The sequence below is a fragment of the Denticeps clupeoides genome, chromosome 20 (genome assembly GCF_900700375.1).
Source record: "Denticeps clupeoides chromosome 20, fDenClu1.1, whole genome shotgun sequence".
Taxonomy (NCBI): Eukaryota; Metazoa; Chordata; class Actinopteri; order Clupeiformes; family Denticipitidae; genus Denticeps; species Denticeps clupeoides.
The window spans coordinates 375,896-400,439 of record NC_041726.1 but is presented as its reverse complement, the minus strand read 5'-3'; the positions used below and the strand labels follow the sequence as shown (position 1 = coordinate 400,439).

At 36.7% G+C, this 24,544-nt stretch overlaps 1 protein-coding gene across 1 annotated transcript; it reads right to left on the bottom strand.

The window, feature by feature from the left end:
* Positions 1-508: 508 nt before the first annotated feature.
* Positions 509-24,061, bottom strand: LOC114770579 (extracellular matrix-binding protein ebh). Its single transcript, XM_028964616.1, has 8 exons — positions 24,041-24,061; positions 23,179-23,248; positions 22,031-22,279; positions 18,186-21,535; positions 16,386-17,418; positions 12,235-16,160; positions 828-11,328; positions 509-516 (listed from the first exon to the last, which is right to left on the bottom strand). Exons 2-8 carry the CDS (start codon positions 23,198-23,200, stop codon positions 509-511), a joined length of 19,089 nt encoding a protein of 6,362 aa, XP_028820449.1. The 5' UTR covers positions 23,201-23,248; positions 24,041-24,061.
* Between the last annotated feature and the right edge of the window lie 483 nt (positions 24,062-24,544).

The following is a 24,544-nucleotide window of genomic DNA, read 5'->3' as shown; positions in this document are numbered from 1 at the left end:
TTTGGTCGATTTGATCTTGGACCCGTTCTTTGTGGAGCTCAAATTCCTTGACTTGCTTAGAGAGATCTGACCTCTTTTGCTCTAACTCTTTCTTGTCTTGGTCCATCAAGTTTTTGTAAGTCATTATTTCCTTTTGCTGCTTTTCTAAGTCTTTCTTTTTTCTTTCAAGCTCTTCTTTCTCTGACAGGAAAGTGTCCTCCATCATCTTTTCAACTTTTGATTTTTCCTCAGCAATTTTTGATTTAGACAGTTCCAGCTGATCTTTCTCTTTATTGTACCTTTCAATCAAATCATCCACCATTTTCTTTTGTTGATCGACCTCATCCTTCTCTGAGCCAGGTGATCTTTCTCTTTTTGAAGGTTGTATTGCATGTTCTTCATGTCATCCCTCTGCATTTGTAGATCATCTTTGGATGTTTCCAAGTCATTCTCTTGTTGTTTTAGCTCAACTTTCATTTGATTTAAATCATCCTTTTCTTTCTGAAGGATGTCTTTCATGTTCTGAAGTTCATGTCTCTGTTTTTGTAAATCCACATTAACAATCTCAGTTTGGTCAATTTGATCTTGGACCCGTTCTTTGTGGAGCTCAAATTCCTTGACTTGCTTAGAGAGATCTGACCTCTTTTGCTCTAACTCTTTCTTGTCTTGGTCCATCAAGTTTTTGAAAGCCATTATTTCCTCTTGCTGTTTTTCTAAGTCTTTCTTTTTTCTTTCAAGCTCTTCTTTCTCTGACAGGAAAGTGTCCTCCATCATTTTCTTATGCTTTGATTTTTCCTCAGCAATTTCTGATTTAGACAGTTCCAGCTGATCTTTCTCCTCTATTGTACCTTTAATCAAATCATCCACCATTTTCTTTTGTTGATCAACCTCATCCTTCTTCTGAGCCAGGTGATCTTTCTCTTTTTGAATGCTGTATTGCATGTTCTTGATGTCATCCCTCTGCTTTTGTAGATCTTCTTTGGATGTTTCCAAGTCATTCTCTTGTTGTTTTAGCTCAACTTTCATTTTATTTAAATCATCCTTTTCTTTCTGAAGGATGTCTTTCATGTTCTGAATTTCATGTCTCTGTTTTTGTAAATCCACATTAACAATCTCATTTTGGTTGATTTGATCTTGGACCCGTTCTTTGTGGAGCTCAAATTCCTTGACTTGCTTAGAGAGATCTGACCTCTTTTGCTCTAACTCTTTCTTGTCTTTGTCAATCACGTTTTTGTAAGTCATTATTTCCTTTTGCTGCTTTTCTAAGTCTTTCTTTTTTCTTTCAAGCTCTTCTTTCTCTGACAGGAAAGTGTCCTCCATCATTTTTTCTACTTTTGATTTTTCCTCAGCAATTTTTGATTTAGACAGTTCCAGCTGATCTTTCTCTTTATTGTACCTTTCAATCAAATCATCCACCATTTTCTTTTGTTGATCAACCTCATCCTTCTTCTGAGCCAGGTGATCTTTCTCTTTTTGAAGGTTGTAATGCATGTTCTTCATGTCATCCCTCTGCTTTTGTAGATCATCTTTGGATGTTTCCAAGTCCTTCTCTTGTTGTTTTAGCTCAACATTCATTTTATTTAAATCATCCTTTTCTTTCTGAAGGATGTCTTTCATGTTCTGAATTTCATGTCTCTGTTTTTGTAAATCCACATGAACAATCTCATTTTGGTTGATTTGATCTTGGACCCGTTCTTTGTGGAGCTCAAATTCCTTGACTTGCTTAGAGAGATCTGACCTCTTTTGCTCTAACTCTTTCTTGTCTTTGTCAATCACGTTTTTGTAAGCCATTATTTCCTCTTGCTGTTTTTCTAAGTCTTTCTTTTTTCTTTCAAGCTCTTCTTTCTCTGATAGGAAAGTGTCCTCCATCATTTTCTGATGCTTTGATTTTTCCTCAGCAATTTCTGATCTAGACAGTTCCAGCTGATCTTTCTCTTTCTTGTACATTTTAATCAAATCATCAACCTGTTTCTGTTTTTCATCTATTTCCGCCTTCTTCTGAGTCAGGTGGATCTTCTCTTTCTGAATGCTGTATTGTATGTTGTCTGCTTCATTTCTCTGTTTTTGAAGATCCATTTTGGATTTCTCTAGTTGTTGGACCCAATTCTTGTTGAGTTCAATTTCATCCAGTTGTTTGGAGAGATCTGATCTCTGTTTTTCTAACTCTTTCTTGTCTTTGTCCATCAAGTTTTTGCAAGTCATTATTTCCTTTTGCTGTTTCTCTAAGTCTTTCTTTTTTCTTTCAAGCTCTTCTTTCTCTGAGAGGAAAGTGTCCTCCATCATCTTCTCAACTTTTGATTTTTCCTCAGCAATTTTTGATTTAGACAGTTCCAGCTGATCTTTCTCTTTATTGTACCTTTCAATCAAATCATCCACCATTTTGTTTTGTTGATCAACCTCATCCTTCTTCTGAGCCAGGTGATCTTTCTCTTTTTGAAGGTTGTATTGCATGTTCTTCATGTCATCCCTCTGCATTTGTAGATCATCTTTGGAAGTTTCCAAGTCATTCTCTTGTTGTTTTAGCTCAACTTTCATTTGATTTAAATCATCCTTTTCTTTCTGAAGGATGTCTTTCATGTTCTGAAGTTCATGTCTCTGTTTTTGTAAATCCACATTAACAATCTCAGTTTGGTCGATTTGATCTTGGACCCGTTCTTTGTGGAGCTCAAATTCCTTGACTTGCTTAGAGAGATCTGACCTCTTTTGCTCTAACTCTTTCTTGTCTTGGTCCATCAAGTTTTTGAAAGCCATTATTTCCTCTTGCTGTTTTTCTAACTCTTTCTTTTTTCTTTCAAGCTCTTCTTTCTCTGACAGGAAAGTGTCCTCCATCATTTTCTTATGCTTTGATTTTTCCTCAGCAATTTCTGATTTAGACAGTTCCAGCTGATCTTTCTCCTCTATGTACCTTTTAATCAAATCATCCACCATTTTCTTTTGTTGATCAACCTCATCCTTCTTCTGAGCCAGGTGATCTTTCTCTTTTTGAAGGTTGTATTGCATGTTCTTCATGTCATCCCTCTGCATTTGTAGATCATCTTTGGATGTTTCCAAGTCATTCTCTTGTTGTTTTAGCTCAACTTTCATTTGATTTAAATCATCCTTTTCTTTCTGAAGGATGTCTTTCATGTTCTGAAGTTCATGTCTCTGTTTTTGTAAATCCACATTAACAATCTCAGTTTGGTCAATTTGATCTTGGACCCGTTCTTTGTGGAGCTCAAATTCCTTGACTTGCTTGGAGAAATCTGACCTCTTTTGCTCTAACTCTTTCTTGTCTTTGTCAATCACGTTTTTGTAAGTCATTATTTCCTTTTGCTGCTTTTCTAAGTCTTTCTTTTTTCTTTCAAGCTCTTCTTTCTCTGACAGGAAAGTGTCCTCCATCATTTTTTCTACTTTTGATTTTTCCTCAGCAATTTTTGATTTAGACAGTTCCAGCTGATCTTTCTCTTTATTGTACCTTTCAATCAAATCATCCACCATTTTCTTTTGTTGATCAACCTCATCCTTCTTCTGAGCCAGGTGATCTTTCTCTTTTTGAAGGTTGTAATGCATGTTCTTCATGTCATCCCTCTGCTTTTGTAGATCATCTTTGGATGTTTCCAAGTCCTTCTCTTGTTGTTTTAGCTCAACATTCATTTTATTTAAATCATCCTTTTCTTTCTGAAGGATGTCTTTCATGTTCTGAATTTCATGTCTCTGTTTTTGTAAATCCACATTAACAATCTCATTTTGGTTGATTTGATCTTGGACCCGTTCTTTGTGGAGCTCAAATTCCTTGACTTGCTTAGAGAGATCTGACCTCTTTTGCTCTAACTCTTTCTTGTCTTTGTCAATCACGTTTTTGTAAGCCATTATTTCCTCTTGCTGTTTTTCTAAGTCTTTCTTTTTTCTTTCAAGCTCTTCTTTCTCTGATAGGAAAGTGTCCTCCATCATTTTCTGATGCTTTGATTTTTCCTCAGCAATTTCTGATCTAGACAGTTCCAGCTGATCTTTCTCTTTCTTGTACATTTTAATCAAATCATCAACCTGTTTCTGTTTTTCATCTATTTCCGCCTTCTTCTGAGTCAGGTGGATCTTCTCTTTCTGAATGCTGTATTGTATGTTGTCTGCTTCATTTCTCTGTTTTTGAAGATCCATTTTGGATTTCTCTAGTTGTTGGACCCAATTCTTGTTGAGTTCAATTTCATCCAGTTGTTTGGAGAGATCTGATCTCTGTTTTTCTAACTCTTTCTTGTCTTTGTCCATCAAGTTTTTGCAAGTCATTATTTCCTTTTGCTGTTTCTCTAAGTCTTTCTTTTTTCTTTCAAGCTCTTCTTTCTCTGAGAGGAAAGTGTCCTCCATCATCTTTTCAACTTTTGATTTTTCCTCAGCAATTTTTGATTTAGACAGTTCCAGCTGATCTTTCTCTTTATTGTACCTTTCAATCAAATCATCCACCATTTTGTTTTGTTGATCAACCTCATCCTTCTTCTGAGCCAGGTGATCTTTCTCTTTTTGAAGGTTGTATTGCATGTTCTTCATGTCATCCCTCTGCATTTGTAGATCATCTTTGGAAGTTTCCAAGTCATTCTCTTGTTGTTTTAGCTCAACTTTCATTTGATTTAAATCATCCTTTTCTTTCTGAAGGATGTCTTTCATGTTCTGAAGTTCATGTCTCTGTTTTTGTAAATCCACATTAACAATCTCAGTTTGGTCGATTTGATCTTGGACCCGTTCTTTGTGGAGCTCAAATTCCTTGACTTGCTTAGAGAGATCTGACCTCTTTTGCTCTAACTCTTTCTTGTCTTGGTCCATCAAGTTTTTGAAAGCCATTATTTCCTCTTGCTGTTTTTCTAACTCTTTCTTTTTTCTTTCAAGCTCTTCTTTCTCTGACAGGAAAGTGTCCTCCATCATTTTCTTATGCTTTGATTTTTCCTCAGCAATTTCTGATTTAGACAGTTCCAGCTGATCTTTCTCCTCTATGTACCTTTTAATCAAATCATCCACCATTTTCTTTTGTTGATCAACCTCATCCTTCTTCTGAGCCAGGTGATCTTTCTCTTTTTGATTGCTGTATTGCATGTTCTTGATGTCATCCCTCTGCTTTTGTAGATCATCTTTGGATGTTTCCAAGTCATTCTCTTGTTGTTTTAGCTCAACTTTCATTTTATTTAAATCATCCTTTTCTTTCTGAAGGATGTCTTTCATGTTCTGAATTTCATGTCTCTGTTTTTGTAAATCCACATTAACAATCTCATTTTGGTTGATTTGATCTTGGACCCGTTCTTTGTGGAGCTCAAATTCCTTGACTTGCTTAGAGAAATCTGACCTCTTTTGCTCTAACTCTTTCTTGTCTTTGTCAATCACGTTTTTGTAAGCCATTATTTCCTCTTGCTGTTTTTCTAAGTCTTTCTTTTTTCTTTCAAGCTCTTCTTTCTCTGATAGGAAAGTGTCCTCCATCATTTTCTGATGCTTTGATTTTTCCTCAGCAATTTCTGATCTAGACAGTTCCAGCTGATCTTTCTCTTTCTTGTACATTTTAATCAAATCATCAACCTGTTTCTGTTTTTCATCTATTTCCGCCTTCTTCTGAGTCAGGTGGATCTTCTCTTTCTGAATGCTGTATTGTATGTTGTCTGCTTCATTTCTCTGTTTTTGAAGATCCATTTTGGATTTCTCTAGTTGTTGGACCCAATTCTTGTTGAGTTCAATTTCATCCAGTTGTTTGGAGAGATCTGATCTCTGTTTTTCTAACTCTTTCTTGTCTTTGTCCATCAAGTTTTTGCAAGTCATTATTTCCTTTTGCTGTTTCTCTAAGTCTTTCTTTTTTCTTTCAAGCTCTTCTTTCTCTGAGAGGAAAGTGTCCTCCATCATCTTTTCAACTTTTGATTTTTCCTCAGCAATTTTTGATTTAGACAGTTCCAGCTGATCTTTCTCTTTATCGTACCTTTCAATCAAATCATCCACCATTTTGTTTTGTTGATCAACCTCATCCTTCTTCTGAGCCAGGTGATCTTTCTCTTTTTGAAGGTTGTATTGCATGTTCTTCATGTCATCCCTCTGCATTTGTAGATCATCTTTGGAAGTTTCCAAGTCATTCTCTTGTTGTTTTAGCTCAACTTTCATTTGATTTAAATCATCCTTTTCTTTCTGAAGGATGTCTTTCATGTTCTGAAGTTCATGTCTCTGTTTTTGTAAATCCACATTAACAATCTCAGTTTGGTCGATTTGATCTTGGACCCGTTCTTCGTGGAGCTCAAATTCCTTGACTTGCTTAGAGAGATCTGACCTCTTTTGCTCTAACTCTTTCTTGTCTTGGTCCATCAAGTTTTTGAAAGCCATTATTTCCTCTTGCTGTTTTTCTAACTCTTTCTTTTTTCTTTCAAGCTCTTCTTTCTCTGACAGGAAAGTGTCCTCCATCATTTTCTTATGCTTTGATTTTTCCTCAGCAATTTCTGATTTAGACAGTTCCAGCTGATCTTTCTCCTCTATGTACCTTTTAATCAAATCATCCACCATTTTCTTTTGTTGATCAACCTCATCCTTCTTCTGAGCCAGGTGATCTTTCTCTTTTTGATTGCTGTATTGCATGTTCTTGATGTCATCCCTCTGCTTTTGTAGATCCTCTTTGGATGTTTCCAAGTCATTCTCTTGTTGTTTTTGCTCAACTTTCATTTTATTTAAATCATCCTTTTCTTTCTGAAGGATGTCTTTCATGTTCTGAATTTCATGTCTCTGTTTTTGTAAATCCAAATTAACAATCTCATTTTGGTTGATTTGATCTTGGACCCGTTCTTTGTGGAGCTCAAATTCCTTGACTTGCTTAGAGAGATCTGACCTCTTTTGCTCTAACTCTTTCTTGTCTTGGTCCATCAAGTTTTTGCAAGTCATTATTTCCTTTTGCTGTTTCTCTAAGTCTTTCTTTTTTCTTTCAAGCTCTTCTTTCTCTGAGAGGAAAGTGTCCTCCATCATCTTTTCAACGTTTGATTTTTCCTCAGCAATTTTTGATTTAGACAGTTCCAGCTGATCTTTCTCTTTATTGTACCTTTCAATCAAATCATCCACCATTTTCTTTTGTTGATCGACCTCATCCTTCTCCTGAGCCAAGTGATCTTTCTCTTTTTGAAGGTTGTATTGCATGTTCTTCATGTCATCCCTCTGCTTTTGTAGATCATCTTTGGATGTTTCCAAGTCATTCTCTTGTTGTTTTAGCTCAACTTTCATTTGATTTAAATCATCCTTTTCTTTCTGAAGGATGTCTTTCATGTTCTGAAGTTCATGTCTCTGTTTTTGTAATTCCACATTAACAATCTCAGTTTGGTCAATTTGATCTTGGACCCGTTCTTTGTGGAGCTCAAATTCCTTGACTTGCTTAGAGAGATCTGACCTCTTTTGCTCTAACTCTTTCTTGTCTTGGTCCATCAAGTTTTTGAAAGCCATTATTTCCTCTTGCTGTTTTTCTAAGTCTTTCTTTTTTCTTTCAAGCTCTTCTTTCTCTGACAGGAAAGTGTCCTCTATCATTTTCTTATGCTTTGATTTTTCCTCAGCAATTTCTGATTTAGACAGTTCCAGCTGATCTTTCTCCTCTATGTACCTTTTAATCAAATCATCCACCATTTTCTTTTGTTGATCAACCTCATCCTTCTTCTGAGCCAGGTGATCTTTCTCTTTTTGATTGCTGTATTGCATGTTCTTGATGTCATCCCTCTGCTTTTGTAGATCATCTTTGGATGTTTCCAAGTCATTCTTTTGTTGTTTTTGCTCAACTTTCATTTTATTTAAATCATCCTTTTCTTTCTGAAGGATGTCTTTCATGTTCTGAATTTCATGTCTCTGTTTTTGTAAATCCACATTAACAATCTCATTTTGGTTGATTTGATCTTGGACCCGTTCTTTGTGGAGCTCAAATTCCTTGACTTGCTTGGAGAAATCTGACCTCTTTTGCTCTAACTCTTTCTTGTCTTTGTCAATCACGTTTTTGTAAGTCATTATTTCCTTTTGCTGCTTTTCTAAGTCTTTCTTTTTTCTTTCAAGCTCTTCTTTCTCTGACAGGAAAGTGTCCTCCATCATTTTTTCTACTTTTGATTTTTCCTCAGCAATTTTTGATTTAGACAGTTCCAGCTGATCTTTCTCTTTATTGTACCTTTCAATCAAATCATCCACCATTTTCTTTTGTTGATCAACCTCATCCTTCTTCTGAGCCAGGTGATCTTTCTCTTTTTGAAGGTTGTAATGCATGTTCTTCATGTCATCCCTCTGCTTTTGTAGATCATCTTTGGATGTTTCCAAGTCCTTCTCTTGTTGTTTTAGCTCAACATTCATTTTATTTAAATCATCCTTTTCTTTCTGAAGGATGTCTTTCATGTTCTGAATTTCATGTCTCTGTTTTTGTAAATCCACATTAACAATCTCATTTTGGTTGATTTGATCTTGGACCCGTTCTTTGTGGAGCTCAAATTCCTTGACTTGCTTAGAGAGATCTGACCTCTTTTGCTCTAACTCTTTCTTGTCTTTGTCAATCACGTTTTTGTAAGCCATTATTTCCTCTTGCTGTTTTTCTAAGTCTTTCTTTTTTCTTTCAAGCTCTTCTTTCTCTGATAGGAAAGTGTCCTCCATCATTTTCTGATGCTTTGATTTTTCCTCAGCAATTTCTGATCTAGACAGTTCCAGCTGATCTTTCTCTTTCTTGTACATTTTAATCAAATCATCAACCTGTTTCTGTTTTTCATCTATTTCCGCCTTCTTCTGAGTCAGGTGGATCTTCTCTTTCTGAATGCTGTATTGTATGTTGTCTGCTTCATTTCTCTGTTTTTGAAGATCCATTTTGGATTTCTCTAGTTGTTGGACCCAATTCTTGTTGAGTTCAATTTCATCCAGTTGTTTGGAGAGATCTGATCTCTGTTTTTCTAACTCTTTCTTGTCTTTGTCCATCAAGTTTTTGCAAGTCATTATTTCCTTTTGCTGTTTCTCTAAGTCTTTCTTTTTTCTTTCAAGCTCTTCTTTCTCTGAGAGGAAAGTGTCCTCCATCATCTTCTCAACTTTTGATTTTTCCTCAGCAATTTTTGATTTAGACAGTTCCAGCTGATCTTTCTCTTTATTGTACCTTTCAATCAAATCATCCACCATTTTGTTTTGTTGATCGACCTCATCCTTCTCCTGAGCCAAGTGATCTTTCTCTTTTTGAAGGTTGTAATGCATGTTCTTCATGTCATCCCTCTGCATTTGTAGATCATCTTTGGAAGTTTCCAAGTCATTCTCTTGTTGTTTTAGCTCAACTTTCATTTGATTTAAATCATCCTTTTCTTTCTGAAGGATGTCTTTCATGTTCTGAAGTTCATGTCTCTGTTTTTGTAAATCCACATTAACAATCTCAGTTTGGTCGATTTGATCTTGGACCCGTTCTTTGTGGAGCTCAAATTCCTTGACTTGCTTAGAGAGATCTGACCTCTTTTGCTCTAACTCTTTCTTGTCTTGGTCCATCAAGTTTTTGAAAGCCATTATTTCCTCTTGCTGTTTTTCTAACTCTTTCTTTTTTCTTTCAAGCTCTTCTTTCTCTGACAGGAAAGTGTCCTCCATCATTTTCTTATGCTTTGATTTTTCCTCAGCAATTTCTGATTTAGACAGTTCCAGCTGATCTTTCTCCTCTATGTACCTTTTAATCAAATCATCCACCATTTTCTTTTGTTGATCAACCTCATCCTTCTTCTGAGCCAGGTGATCTTTCTCTTTTTGATTGCTGTATTGCATGTTCTTGATGTCATCCCTCTGCTTTTGTAGATCATCTTTGGATGTTTCCAAGTCATTCTCTTGTTGTTTTAGCTCAACTTTCATTTGATTTAAATCATCCTTTTCTTTCTGAAGGATGTCTTTCATGTTCTGAAGTTCATGTCTCTGTTTTTGTAAATCCACATTAACAATCTCAGTTTGGTCAATTTGATCTTGGACCCGTTCTTTGTGGAGCTCAAATTCCTTGACTTGCTTGGAGAAATCTGACCTCTTTTGCTCTAACTCTTTCTTGTCTTTGTCAATCACGTTTTTGTAAGCCATTATTTCCTCTTGCTGTTTTTCTAAGTCTTTCTTTTTTCTTTCAAGCTCTTCTTTCTCTGATAGGAAAGTGTCCTCCATCATTTTCTGATGCTTTGATTTTTCCTCAGCAATTTCTGATCTAGACAGTTCCAGCTGATCTTTCTCTTTCTTGTACATTTTAATCAAATCATCAACCTGTTTCTGTTTTTCATCTATTTCCGCCTTCTTCTGAGTCAGGTGGATCTTCTCTTTCTGAATGCTGTATTGTATGTTGTCTGCTTCATTTCTCTGTTTTTGAAGATCCATTTTGGATTTCTCTAGTTGTTGGACCCAATTCTTGTTGAGTTCAATTTCATCCAGTTGTTTGGAGAGATCTGATCTCTGTTTTTCTAACTCTTTCTTGTCTTTGTCCATCAAGTTTTTGCAAGTCATTATTTCCTTTTGCTGTTTCTCTAAGTCTTTCTTTTTTCTTTCAAGCTCTTCTTTCTCTGAGAGGAAAGTGTCCTCCATCATCTTCTCAACTTTTGATTTTTCCTCAGCAATTTTTGATTTAGACAGTTCCAGCTGATCTTTCTCCTTATTGTACCTTTCAATCAAATCATCCACCATTTTGTTTTGTTGATCGACCTCATCCTTCTCCTGAGCCAAGTGATCTTTCTCTTTTTGAAGGTTGTAATGCATGTTCTTCATGTCATCCCTCTGCATTTGTAGATCATCTTTGGAAGTTTCCAAGTCATTCTCTTGTTGTTTTAGCTCAACTTTCATTTGATTTAAATCATCCTTTTCTTTCTGAAGGATGTCTTTCATGTTCTGAAGTTCATGTCTCTGTTTTTGTAAATCCACATTAACAATCTCAGTTTGGTCGATTTGATCTTGGACCCGTTCTTTGTGGAGCTCAAATTCCTTGACTTGCTTAGAGAGATCTGACCTCTTTTGCTCTAACTCTTTCTTGTCTTGGTCCATCAAGTTTTTGAAAGCCATTATTTCCTCTTGCTGTTTTTCTAACTCTTTCTTTTTTCTTTCAAGCTCTTCTTTCTCTGACAGGAAAGTGTCCTCCATCATTTTCTTATGCTTTGATTTTTCCTCAGCAATTTCTGATTTAGACAGTTCCAGCTGATCTTTCTCCTCTATGTACCTTTTAATCAAATCATCCACCATTTTCTTTTGTTGATCAACCTCATCCTTCTTCTGAGCCAGGTGATCTTTCTCTTTTTGATTGCTGTATTGCATGTTCTTGATGTCATCCCTCTGCTTTTGTAGATCCTCTTTGGATGTTTCCAAGTCCTTCTCTTGTTGTTTTAGCTCAACTTTCATTTGATTTAAATCAATCTTTTCTTTCTGATGGACTTCTTTCATGTTCTGAATTTCATGTCTCTGTTTTTGTAAATCCACATTAACAATCTCAGTTTGGTTGATTTGATCTTGGACCCGTTCTTTGTGGAGCTCAAATTCCTTGACTTGCTTGGAGAGATCTGACGTCTTTTGCTCTAACTCTTTCTGGTCTTTGTCTATCACGTTTTTGTAAGTCATTATTTCCTCTTGCTGTTTTTCTAAGTCTTTCTTTTTTCTTTCAAGCTTTTCTTTCTCTGACAGGAAAGTGTCCTCCATCATTTTCTTATGCTTTGATTTTTCCTCAGCAATTTTTGATTTAGACAGTTCCAGCTTATCTTTCTCTTCTATGTACCCTTTAATCAAATCATCCACCATTTTCTTTTGTCGATCAACCTCATCCTTCTTCTCAGCCAGGTGATCTTTCTCTTTTTGAAGGTTGTATTGCATGTTCTTGATGTCATCCCTCTGCTTTTGTATGTCTTCTTTGGATGTTTCCAAGTCATTCTCTTGTTGTTTTAGCTCAACTTTCATTTTATTTAAATCATCCTTTTCTTTATGAAGGATGTCTTTTATGTTCTGAAGTTCATGTCTCTGTTTTTGTAAATCCAAATTAACAATCTCATTTTGGTTGATTTGATCTTGGACCCGTTCTTTGTGGAGCTCAAATTCCTTGACTTGCTTGGAGAAATCTGACCTCTTTTGCTCTAACTCTTTCTTGTCTTTGTCAATCACGTTTTTGTAAGTCATTATTTCCTCTTGCTGTTTTTCTAAGTCTTTCTTTTTTCTTTCAAGCTCTTCTTTCTCTGACAGGAAAGTGTCCTCCATCATTTTTTCAACTTTTGATTTTTCCTCAGCAATTTTTGATTTAGACAGTTCCAGCTGATCTTTCTCTTTATTGTACCTTTCAATCAATTCATCCACCATTTTGTTTTGTTGATCAACTTCATCCTTCTTCTGAGCCAGGTGATCTTTCTCTTTTTGAAGGTTGTATTGCATGTTCTTGATGTCATCCCTCTGCTTTTGTATGTCTTCTTTGGATGTTTCCAAGTCAATCTCTTGTTGTTTTAGCTCAACTTTCATTTGATTTAAATCATCCTTGTCTTTCTGAAGGATGTCTTTCATGTTCTGAATTTCATGTCTCTGTTTTTGTAAATCCACATTAACAATCTCATTTTGGTTGATTTGATCTTGGACCTGTTCTTTATTGACTTTAAAGTCCTCTAGTTGTTTGGAGAGATCTGACCTTTGTTTTTCTAACTCTTTCTTTTCTTTGTCTATCACGTTTTTGTAAGTCATTATTTCCTCTTGCTGTTTTTCTAAGTCTTTGACACATCTATGTCGTTGTTCATTTTCCTTCTGTTCATCTCTCTCTAGAAGTTTAATGTACTTCAGCTCTTCGGTCACCAGACCAGTCTCTTCTTTCTCTCTCATTAATTGACATTTCAGTCTTTCTTTTGCATGCATAATTTCCTCCATCTTCAATTGTTGATCATCTGTCTGGTGCTGTAAATTTACATCGCTGCTCTCGCCAATATCCCACTTCATCTTTTGCATCCTTTTCTTCATTCCTTCTTGCTGCCTCTTTATCTCCTCCTTCATATGGATAGCCTCACTCATCTCGGACTGCAGCTTTTCACTGTTGCCTTTGGTTTCTTCAGCTTGTTTTATCACCTCAGATTTGATTTTTGCCACTTCTTCTCGTTCATTCTTTGTTTCATTGTACATCCTTTCAGTTTCATGTTTTCTTTCTAATATTTCCTGAACAGTTCTCTCCAGATCCTCTCTCTCTTTATAAAGCAAATTAGTTTTATTCTCAATTTCTTGTTCTTGCTTTTTGATTTGGAGTTCTGAAAGGTTCTTTTCAAATTGAAGCTGTTCAGTCATTTTTTCTAGTCTTTGTTTGTCCTTCACAACTTCATCTTTAACCTTTTGCATGTTCTCAGCCATGATCTGCATCTCAGCTTGTTCCTTCTTCATTTGTTCTTTCTCATTGCTTATCAGAGACATTGCTTGTTCTAGTTCTTGTTTCTCCCTGTTCGCATCTAATTTACTTTGCTCCATCTCATATTTCATCTTGAGCATCACTTCCTTTAATTGCTTCATTTTTTCTTTCTGTCTTTGTATTTCGGTCTGGGTTCGTTCCAACTCTTCAACCTTTCTTGTGTTTTTTCGTACAGCGCGCTCAAGTTCCTTCCTTTCACTTTCCATCTCAGCTTTCATGATTTCCATCTCTTCTCTTTCTCTCTTCATCCTTTTTATGTTTTCCTCCATATCACTTCTCTCCTTCTGTATTTCCTCCTTTAAAGATTTCAATGTACCCATCTCCTTATTCACTGAATTAGGCTCTGACTTGGCTTCAGCTTTTATTATCTCCACTTCACCTCTCTCCTTCTGTACATCAGATTTCATCTTCTCCAGCTCATCTCTCTCTCTTTTCATTTCATCATACATCCTGTCAGTTTCTTCTGGTCCTTCTTGATCTTGTTCTACAACCTTTTCTGATTTGGTTCTCTTGAGCATATTTGTTTTGTCTTCTATTTCTTGTTGTAGTCTTTGGATTTCCATCTGAGCCTGTGTCTTTTCCTGCTGAAGTTGTTCTACCATGTCTACGACCATTTGCTTGTCCCTCTTTGTGTCCTCAGTTATCTTCTGTAGGTTTTCAGTTCTAGTCTCCATCTCAGCTCTTCTTGCCTGTATGAGATCTTTCTCTGTCTTTATGTGACGTCTTGCCTGCTCCAGTTCAGTCATGTCTCTTTCTAACGTCCTTCTCTGTTGTTCCATGTCCCGATTTTTCTTTTCCATTTCTCTATCAAATTCTTCTCTTCTTCCCTGAAATTCACTTTTAGTTTGTTCCAGCTCTTCAACCTTTCTTGTGTTTTTTCGTACAGCGCGCTCAAGTTCCTTTCTTTCACTTTCCATCTCAGCTTTCATGATTTCCATCTCTTCTCTTTCTCTCCTCTCCTTCTGTATTTCTTCCTTTATATGTCTTAATTTATCCATCTCTTTATTCACAGCCTCCAAATCAGCCTTTGTTTTGGTTTCCTCTTCATCTGTCAGTACATCAGACTTAATCTTCATCGGCTCATCTTTCTGACTTTCTACTTCTAACTTCAGACGTTGGATTTCCTCCATGTCCTCTCTGTGAAGTCTCACATTCTTCTCACTCTCCACCATAGTTTTGTCATCCTCAGCATTCTCAAGATCTTTTCTTTGCTTTTGCATTTCTGCTTGCAGTAGCTGCAGCTCAGTTATTTTTAGCTCTATTTCCTTCTTTTCCTGACAGATTTGTTCCTGTTCTCTTAGTATTTCTGATTTAGTGTTTTCCATGGTGTGTTCCTTCTTTCTGATTTGTTGCCATCTTAAATTAAGTACATTTTCTGATGAAGTTATCTGATTCTGGAAATCCTTTCTTTTCTGTTTGGAGAGAATGATTTTCATTCTCAATATCTTGCTTTTTTTTTTACTTGTCTGAACAATTTCTTCAATTTCATTTTTCTCCTGCTTGATATCCTCCATAATCTTCTCCAACTTCTCAGCTCTTGACTGTATCTGTGCTCTCATCTTTTTAGCTGTGTCCTGATCTTGAGCCATATTTTGTTTGATCAACTGAAGTTCATCTTTTTCTGTCTGAAGAGCAGTTTTCATTTGTTCCAACATTGTCTTCTGCTGCTGTGTTTCTGCTTTTACTCTTTCTACCTCTTGTTTTTCTTTCTGGATTTCAGCCTTTGTCCGCTCCATCTCATCATGTATTCTGGTGTTTCTTCTGACTGTGTGCTCTAGCTGCTTTCTCTCACTTTCCATTTCAGATTTCATGATTTCTATTTCTCTCATTTCTTTCTTTATGTTTTGTGTCTTCTCCTCCAGTTCTGTTCTTTGATGATTTATTTCTTCTTGTTTACATCTCACTTCTTCTATTGCTTTGTTCAAATCTGCAGTCCTTGCTATATTTACATCCCTTTCACACATCAGTGCACCTTTCATCTTTTCTAATTCATCCCTTTCCTCTTTTGTTTTGTAGGACATCTTGATAATTTCTTCTTTACTTTCTCTGACTTTCTCCAAAGCCTTTTCCAGCTCTTTCCTGTCATTCTTCAGAAGGTTTGTCTCAATCTCAATTTCCTGTCTTATCTGTTGTATTTCCAACTCAGTCTGTTTCTTTTCAAGTTGAAGCTTGTCTGCCATTTGGTGAACTACTTCCTTCTCTCTTGTAATGTCATCAGTCATCTTCTGTAGCTTCTCAGCTCTAAGTTCCAACTCAGCTTTGTTTTTTTCTACTGAATCCATCTTGTTATTTATTTGATGCCTTGCAAGTTCTAGTTCACTCATCTCTTTTTCTATTCTTGCTCTCATTTGCGCCATGTCTTGATTTGCCTGTTGAGCTTCTTGCATTTTTATTTCCATTTCTTGTTTTTCTCTCAGGATTGTGTCCTCCATTTCTTTGAACTTTCTTGTGTTTTTTCTCATTGTTTGATCAAGCTGCTTTCTCTCTCTTTCCATCTCAGCTTTCAATATATCCATCTCCGCCATTTCCCGTTTCAGCTTTTGAATTTTTTCATTGAGCATTTCCTTTTCTGATTTAAGGATCTCTGTTTCTTCTTTCAGGCTCCTTATTGTCACAGCCATCTCTTCATTTTGCTTTTCATCTGTGGATGTCATCTCTTTCCGTTCTTTTTCCAATTCTTGTTTTTGCTTTTGAAACTCATTGTCAGCTTCTTCCTTTTCTTTCTGAAGTTTTTCAGCCATTGCTTGAACGGCAGTTTTCTCACTCTGAATTTCCTCCATAAGCTTGTCTAGGTTCTCAGCCTTTTTATGTGTCTCAGCTTTCATCCTTTTAACCATGTCCTGCTCTGTAATTATATTTTGCTTTATGAACTCTATTTCTTTTTTGTTTTCATACACAACACATTTCATATGTTCTATCATTTGCTTCTCCTGTTGTGTGAAAGCCACCATTTTATCTAGTTCTTCTTTTTCTCTATTCATTTCGGCTTTGACTTGCTCCATCTCATCATGTTTTCTGATGTTTCTTCTCATAATTTGTTCAAATTCCTTTCTTTTTCTCTCAAGTTCACCTTTCACAATTTCCATCTCCCTGATATCTCGCTTACTTTTTTCTATCTCCCTTTGTATTTTTTCCCTCAAATCTAACATTTCATTCTTCTCTTTCTTCAAAATCTCCATCTGAACTTCAGTTTCACGTTTTTGTTCATGCAGATTGGATTTCATATCTTCGACATCCTTTCTCTCCTTTTTTATTTCCTCCATATTCTGTTCAGCTTTCTTGCTTTGTTCCATCGTTTGCACAAGTTCTTTTCTTTTCATCTCTACTTCCATTTCCATGTGTTGTACATCTTCCATCCTTTTGTCCAGTGTGTCATTTTCATGCTTAAGTCTTTCTCTCTCTCTTCTCTCCCTTGTCCTGATATCTTCCATGGTCTTCTCAGCATCCTCACTCATCCTTTCCAAGGCTTTACATTTTAGTTCAATTACTTTTTGGTTTTCTTCAAGGTCTTTTTTCTCATTTTTGATTCTATTCTCAAATTCATTCTTTTCGTTTTGAAAAAGCTCAACCATTTTCTGAACTTCTACTTTTTTCCTTTTGGTTTCATGATTAAAGTACTCAGATTTTCTTTTAATCTCTGACTCATAGTTTAGAAGTTCCATCTTTTCCCATTGAAGCCTTTGCTTGTTTTTCTCATTTTCTTGTTTTTCTTTAAGGATTTCAACATTCATGACCTCTACGTACTGCATCCACTTTTTTACATCTCTGTCATGAACATCCCTTCCATTTTGTAGCTCAATTCTTTGCATTTCCAGAACATTCTTGTCATATTCAAGCAGACGTTTTTCTTCTAGGATTTCTTTTTTAATCTTTTCCACCTGCTGTTTTATCCTGTTGGTTTCCTCCCCGTTGTTTTCAATGTGTTTCATTTCTTTTTGCACGTCAGCTGCTTCGTTGCTTGCCTTTTCCATTGCAGTTTCCACCTTTATCGTCAGTATTGGATTTATTGATGAGTCCTCAACATCTTCTTTTTCAAGCTCTCCTCCAATTCCAGAGTCTTCCAGACTTGGCTTCATCTCAAGTTTCATGTTTTGTACAATGACCTTGTTTGATTGAAAAGTTTAACATGTAATTACAATTCATGATATTATTATTATTGTTTTATTACATTTTTTTCACAACTCCAACTGGGTAAATGTGACCATACTTTAAATCAGCAATAATAGTATGACCCCAGTGCCTGTTAAAGTGGAAAATAACATTGATAATAACATTGACTGGCAGTGATTCAACTAATTAATTTTTACAGAGAAGCTGTCAGAACACACAATGCATCACAATGGAAGAAGGTATACTGGTCTGATGAAATATGTTTTCTTTTATCATATGAATGGCCAGATCAATGTGTCTGAAGCAGAAATGAGACCCTTATGTGTATGTAGTTGTGTCCTCTGTTTTTCTGGTTTGTGTGTGCATCACTTGTCACATGAGTTGGTCTTTTTGGTACATAGCAGACGACTATTTTAATTCACATTTTTTTCTGTGATTCCCAGTGAAGTTTTAGTTCAAGACAAACATTAGCATAAGCTTTGCTTAATTTACATCTCAAACATGACACATTTACTCACTCACTCATTCACTTTCCTAATCTACCTAGTGCACATGCCTTTAGACCGTGGGAGGAAACCAGAGAACCTGTAGGATACCTGACCTGACACTGGGAGAGTATGCAAACTCCATGCAAACACAAGGTCCGAGCCGGGATGTGAACTCACAACCTTGGAAGTGTGAGGCCATGTTGCTAACCTTACTATATTTGATCACAACAACTTTCTGAGCTGTAATGTAAAAAGGGGAAATAGTTAAATACCTTTTCTTTCTTGAGTTCCTCCAAATCCAAGTGAATCTTCTCTTTTGTTCTCATAATTTGTTCCTTGTCTTGTTCAATTTTTTCTGAGACTTTGCAAATACCATCTTTCATCAGATCAGTCTCTCTCTTATCCCTCTCAAAGTCATTTATCCTTTGTTCTAGATCATGTTTTTGTTGGTGTATCTTCAGCTTCATAAGTTCTAATTCATCTTTCTCCTTCAGGATGGTCTCGACCTTCTGTTCCAGTTCTTTCCTCTTACGATGAATGTCCATCTTCACAAGTTTCAAGTCATCCTTCTCTCTTGCAATATGCTCTTTAGTTTGCTCCATTTCATGTTTCATTCTTCTTAGTAGTTCTCTTATGTGCTCAATTTCTTGAATTAGCCTCTGTAGTTCGGCATTCACCAGATCTTTGTCAACAGTCTCAATGTTGCTTGCTTCCAACCTATCTAGCATACTGACCTTAGTTCTCCACACCATGTCTCTGATTGCCTCAACTTCAAAAATGAGTCTTAGAATCTCATCATTGACTTGGTCTGTCTCATCTAGTCTATTCTCAAACTCTTCTCTGGCTTTCAGATGGTCACTCTTAAACGTTTCCATCTCATACTTTTCCCAGTCACTTTTTTCTTTTTTATGGATTTCATCTCTTGCCTTGTCCAACTCAGCCTTCATGTTTTCCATTTGACTCTTCATTCTCATTGTTCTTCTTACTCGATGTTCTAGGTCCTTCTTTTTCCTGTCCATCTCAGCTCTTAAGATCTCCATCTCTCCCATCTCTCGTTTTGCCTTCTGCATTCTGTCCTCCAGTTCCTCTCTTTGACTTTGAATTTCATCCCTCAGATGTTTCATATCATTCATCTCCAGCTGAACTTTTTGCATTCTGTTTTCAATTTCCTCATTCTGTCTCAGAATATCAGCCCTCATTCTCTCCAGCTCATCTCTTTCCCTCTTGGTCTGCACCTTTGTCTTCTCAATGTCTTCCTTCTGTCTTTCAATATCAGCTTTCACTTTTTCCAGACTTTCAATTTCTTTTTTAATCTGTTCCATCTTGGTCTCGGTGTCATCTTTCTGCTTCTTCAAGTGATCCTTCAGTACTTGAATGGCATGCATCTCTGTCTGCATTTCTTCTACTTTCTTATTCATTTCTTCCCTCTCGGCCTGTAATTTCTTCCTCTCTTCTCTCTCCTCCCTTTCCACCTCATCCCAAAGTAGCTCCATCTCTTCTCTTACTCTGTTTATTTCTACTTTCATCTTCTCATAAGGTTCCTTTGCTCTTTGGTTTTCCTCTCTCATCCTTTCAAGATGATCTTTCTCTAGCATAATCTCTGCCCTCATTTCAATGATTTTGTTCTCTTCTTGTTTAATTTCTTTAAGTTTGTGGCTTATTTCGTCCATCTGTTTTTTCATATCACATTTAACTGGTTCTCTTTCTGGGATCAACTCCTCCATGTTTTGTTGTATGATTTCTTTTTCTTGCATGGTTTGTGTTCTTGTTCTTTCTATCTCATCTATATCTTTTTGCTGTTTGGCTTGATGCTGAAGTCCTTCTCTTATTGTCTCATACCTTCTCTTATCTAGCTCGTCGGTGGCTCTCAATGTTTCCATCTGGATTCGCTCCAGTTCATCTTGTTCTCTTGCTGATTCAGTCTTTCTTATATCCAGCTCTTCTCTCTCTTTCTGCTCCTCAGCTTTCATTTGTTCAACCATTACTATCTCATGCTTGATCTGCTCGAATGTCCTCTTCTGCAGGAGCTCTCTGTCCATCATCTCCATCTCTGTTTTCATTTTTTCCACTTCAGTTTTCATGCACTCAAGCTTTTCTTGCTCCCTTTGAAGTTGCATTTGTTGTTCCATCACCTCTTTTACTGCCACAAACCTTCTTGTCTCAATCTCCTCTTTTGCGTTAATTACCTCATCCCACTGTTTCTCTATCAGATGTTCTGCTTTCTTCAAGTCCTCTTTCATTTGTTCTGCCTCATGTTTGGACCTTGATGCTTCGGCAACTTTCTGATCTGTGTCTTTCATTCGTTGTTCCAGGGCTGCTCTTATGACATCTATTTCTTTCTTTTCTTTTTTTGCATTGTTCTGGATTTCCACTTTCTCTCGTTCGAGTTCATGTCTCAACTGGCAAAGCTCGTCATAATTTCTTTTGGCTTCTTCTGCTTTTCTCATAGCAAAATTGTTTTCTTCTTTCAGTTGGAACTTGAATTTCTCCAGCCTCTCTCTTTCATTTTTTGTCTCCTCTCTCTCTGTTTCAATATCATCCTTTGCCTTTTGGAGGTCATTCTCTAGCTGTTCAAGCTTTTCTTTTTCTTGCTGCATTTCTTCTTTATTCCTTGCCAAATCTTCCTGAGTCATTTCAATTTCACGTCTGGCCTTCTCTAACTCTGTTTCTTTTCTATCTATCTCCAGTTTTCTTTTCTCAATGATTTCTTTTTCCATCTGTAACTCAGATTTTAGTTGGTTTAATTGATCTCTCTCCAGACTAGACTCTTCTTTAAATTTTTCTGAATCCTCCTTTGCCTTTTTCAGGTCAGCTTGAATGTTCAACAGTTCCTCTTTTTCTTGCTGGATGAGTGATCTTTGTTCTTTTTCCTCCTTTGTGGCCTCATTCAAACTTCTCTCCATCTCTTCTCTGACCTTGTTTATTTCATTTTTAATTTGTTCAAAGTGTTCCTTTTGTCTCAATATGTCCTCCCGCTTTTTTTCTAGGTCCACTCTCTCAGCCTGGATCTCAAACTTCATCTCTTCCAGTCTGTGTTCTACCTGTTTACACTCTTCTTTTCCTCTTTCTATTTCATGTATTTGTTTTTGGATGTCCTTCTTCACCTTTTCCATTGCATCCCTCTCACGTTTGGCACTCTCATGACTTCTCTTGATGTCTTCCTGGGCTCGTATTGACTCATACCTTATTAATTCCAGTTCTTGCTTTTCACAATTAATCTTGTCATGTCTGCGATCTAAAATATCTTTCTCCTTTTTGAGATCAGTGCTCATTTGCTCAACCAGATTGCTTTCCTTTTTCATTTCTTCTGCATTTTGCACTAATCTTGTGCTGAATTGTTCAATTTGTGCTCTCATTTTCTCAATTGTGCTTTCATACTCCTGTTTCTGTCTTTTCATTTTGGTAATCTCCTCGTTTTGCTGATGAATCTTGTCCCTCATGTAATCAGTCTCGCTCCTCTCGTGTTTGGTGCCTTCCCAGAGCTTTTCAATTTTTTCAATTGCTTCCATTGTCTCTTGTCTTCTACGCTTTAGAGACTCTCTCTTTGACTTTTTTGGTGCCTCATCAAACAAGTTTGAGAATGCTTCAGTCTGGGTACATTTTGTGTTTTGTCGTTTGTTTTCTGATAACAGAGACAAATTATCAATTATAAAGTTTTCTATCATATAAGTTACCAGTCAAACGTTTGGACACACCAACTCTGTGGAGGTTATGGAGACTATGATGGAGCCATTTTGAAGAATCCAATTCAAAAAAGCATATTTAGTGTTTTTATAAGCAGGAAAATGTGAAATATGTTTGATGAATCTGTCATCATCATGAGATGCTGCCATCACAGCAAAAGCTCCCCGACTTGGAGAGACTCAACTGTTCAACATTTTGCCTTGTTTTTTTGGTTGTTAATTACACCTTATGTGTGTTTTTGTTTCGCAGTCCTGTGTCTTCAGCTTTATTTGTTCTGTTCTATAATGTAAAAAATAATGTAAAATGAGTAGGTGCGTCTCACCCTTTGACTGGTAGTGTATATTCATTCTAAGTTTAATATATAATATTAATATAAAAACAATGCTGATAAATGTGTGACCATGAAGGCACACATATCCAAAGCTAGACCTACCTAGTTCATCAATTAGTTCAGGTTCGTGCAATCTTAGTATCAGGTAAAAAGAGCCTTTCTTTTGTGAAGACGATGTTTCCAAAGCCTCAAACAGCCTCCGCATGACCTCCTGTGGGGCAGGGGCAGAGTAGACTTCTTGTGCCTCTTCTTCATTTATAAGATGCTGTGAGACAACAGCACTTGCTATTGGCCTAGCTTGCTGTGCACGGGCAATAATCTGCTCCTTAAAGTCCTTAAAGAATTCGGCAACTTGAAAAAGAAAAAAAAAATTCACAATTAAAAGACACATTTTTATTTTAAGTTGGTTATTTTGGTTGGTTTAATATTTGAGCAAAATGCTAAGATGTCATAAAAAATGTTAAATAATTTAATACTTTTACTTATTACTTTGCTGAAGCTACTGCACATGCTCATTTGCAGCTCTGAAATGTTGGCACGCTGTACAGTTTTTGTGTTAAATCAGTATTCATGTAAATTCAAAGTTGCTATATTTTGCAGAGTGCACATTTTCAGATACAATTGCAGAGTGCACATTTTCAATACAATTAAAGTGAAGTGATGGTCACATGTGATACACAGTAGCACAGCACATGGTGCACACAGTGAAATTCGTCCTCTGCATTTAACCCATCACCCTGAGTGAGCAGTGGGCAGCCATGACAGGCGCCCGGGGAGCAGTGTGTGAAAGTGAAGTGATTGTCACACGTGATACACAGCAGCACAGCACACAGTGCACACCCATCACCCTGAGTGAGCAGTGGGCAGCCATGACAGGTGCCCGGGGAGCAGTGTGTGGGGACGGTGCTTTACTCGGTGGCACCTCAGTGGTACCTTGGCGGATCGGGATTCGAACCGGCAACCTTCTGATTACGGGTCCGCTTCCTTAACCACTAGGCCACCACTGCCCCGTACGGTGGACGGTGCTTTGCTCAGTGGCACCTCAGTGGCACCTTGGCGGATCGGGATTTGAACCAGCAAGAAGGGCCGCTTACAGGGCCGCTTCCTTAACTGCAAGGCCACCACTGCCCCAAAACAGGGATTGAACCAGGGACCTTTAGATCTTCAGTCTAACATACTCCCAACTGAGCTATTTCGGCAGTTTTCAGAGCTTTTTGTTAGTAATTTTGCATTTGAGTGAACAAACATACCATGGTCTCTCGATTCTGCCATGGTCATTTGTGGTACGGATCTGTGACTGGGAATGCGTCCATGTGACCACTGGAAAGTTGATAGACATCAGTCATTCTGTGAATTAGTGGCTACTTGCTTGTTAATTTGGTCTAAGAACTGACTAAGTCTATTGAACTTTTTTGATTTAAAAAATATTTTACTGTATATTGCATGTTTATACATGGTGGAGACTGGACAGTCTCTGTTTTTTTGAAAGTAAGTCAAATTAAATAAATGATGTCTAAAATTTGTTTTTACAAAATATGGACAATAAAACATATTTTGCATTCCCTTATAAAAACATTAACTGACAAAAATACTTGATAATTGACAGTGTGTTTAGAAATCAGGTTTGTTACAGCCCAGACTTTTATAAAATTTCTCAATGTTTCTAATACTCCTGATTTTGAAGTTTGTAATATCTCCAAAAATAACATCACATTTAAGATCCCAAAAATTAGGTTTTGAGGAGTTACAAACAACTTCAATAAGACAATAAAGATCAATGTGGGCTTTAGACTTTACCAAAAAAGCGAACTGAATATAACTACCCTATTTAACAGATTAAATAATATACAGTGAATATATATGCTTGTTTATGAATATATATGAACTTCAGCATATTTAAGAAAAAGCGATTCAGTGTATCTTACGTTTAAATGTAACTGTAGATTTCTAAACATAAAGAAACCACTGCTTACCTTCCTATGAAAGTGTTCTATGTTGCTGTATAATGAGTAGGTGTGTAGTATAAATGCTGGTTTAAAAAGTAAACTGAAGGCTACAGTATGCTCATAAACAAAATTCACTATCAGCCATGTCCACGCTGCTGGTACCCACCTACTCAGAAGCTGGTTAAAGGGCAGAATAGCAAGATCTGTGCTTGATTGGTTGGGAGCAAACATGTATGTCCTCACGTGAATCCCCCAGTGTCTGGCGTTTTAGATAAGAGTCGTGAAAGAGGGAATGTTGCCAGAAGAGGGCGTGTTGCTTTCTCAACTATATTTTAGAAATGGGCAGCAATGCCCACACTGCCTTAGATTTCTTGCTTTTCTAAAACCTCAGCCCAAACAAGTAAGGGTGCACAACTCTGCCTTTTTTCACACACTGTGCACTAAATATATTCAGCTCCGTGGGCAGCACTCTGTTTTCAGGGATAAAATGAAAAGAGAAAATGGAGGCAGCCACTGTAAAATACCACAACCAGCACAGATATACACAACAAAACTATTATCCACAATTGCTTTTTCAGATATACGCTGCATCATTCTTCCTAGTAGAAATGATGTCACATTTCATATTGACATCTATTAAGATTTCCATTTCAGATATCCAGAAAGAGTA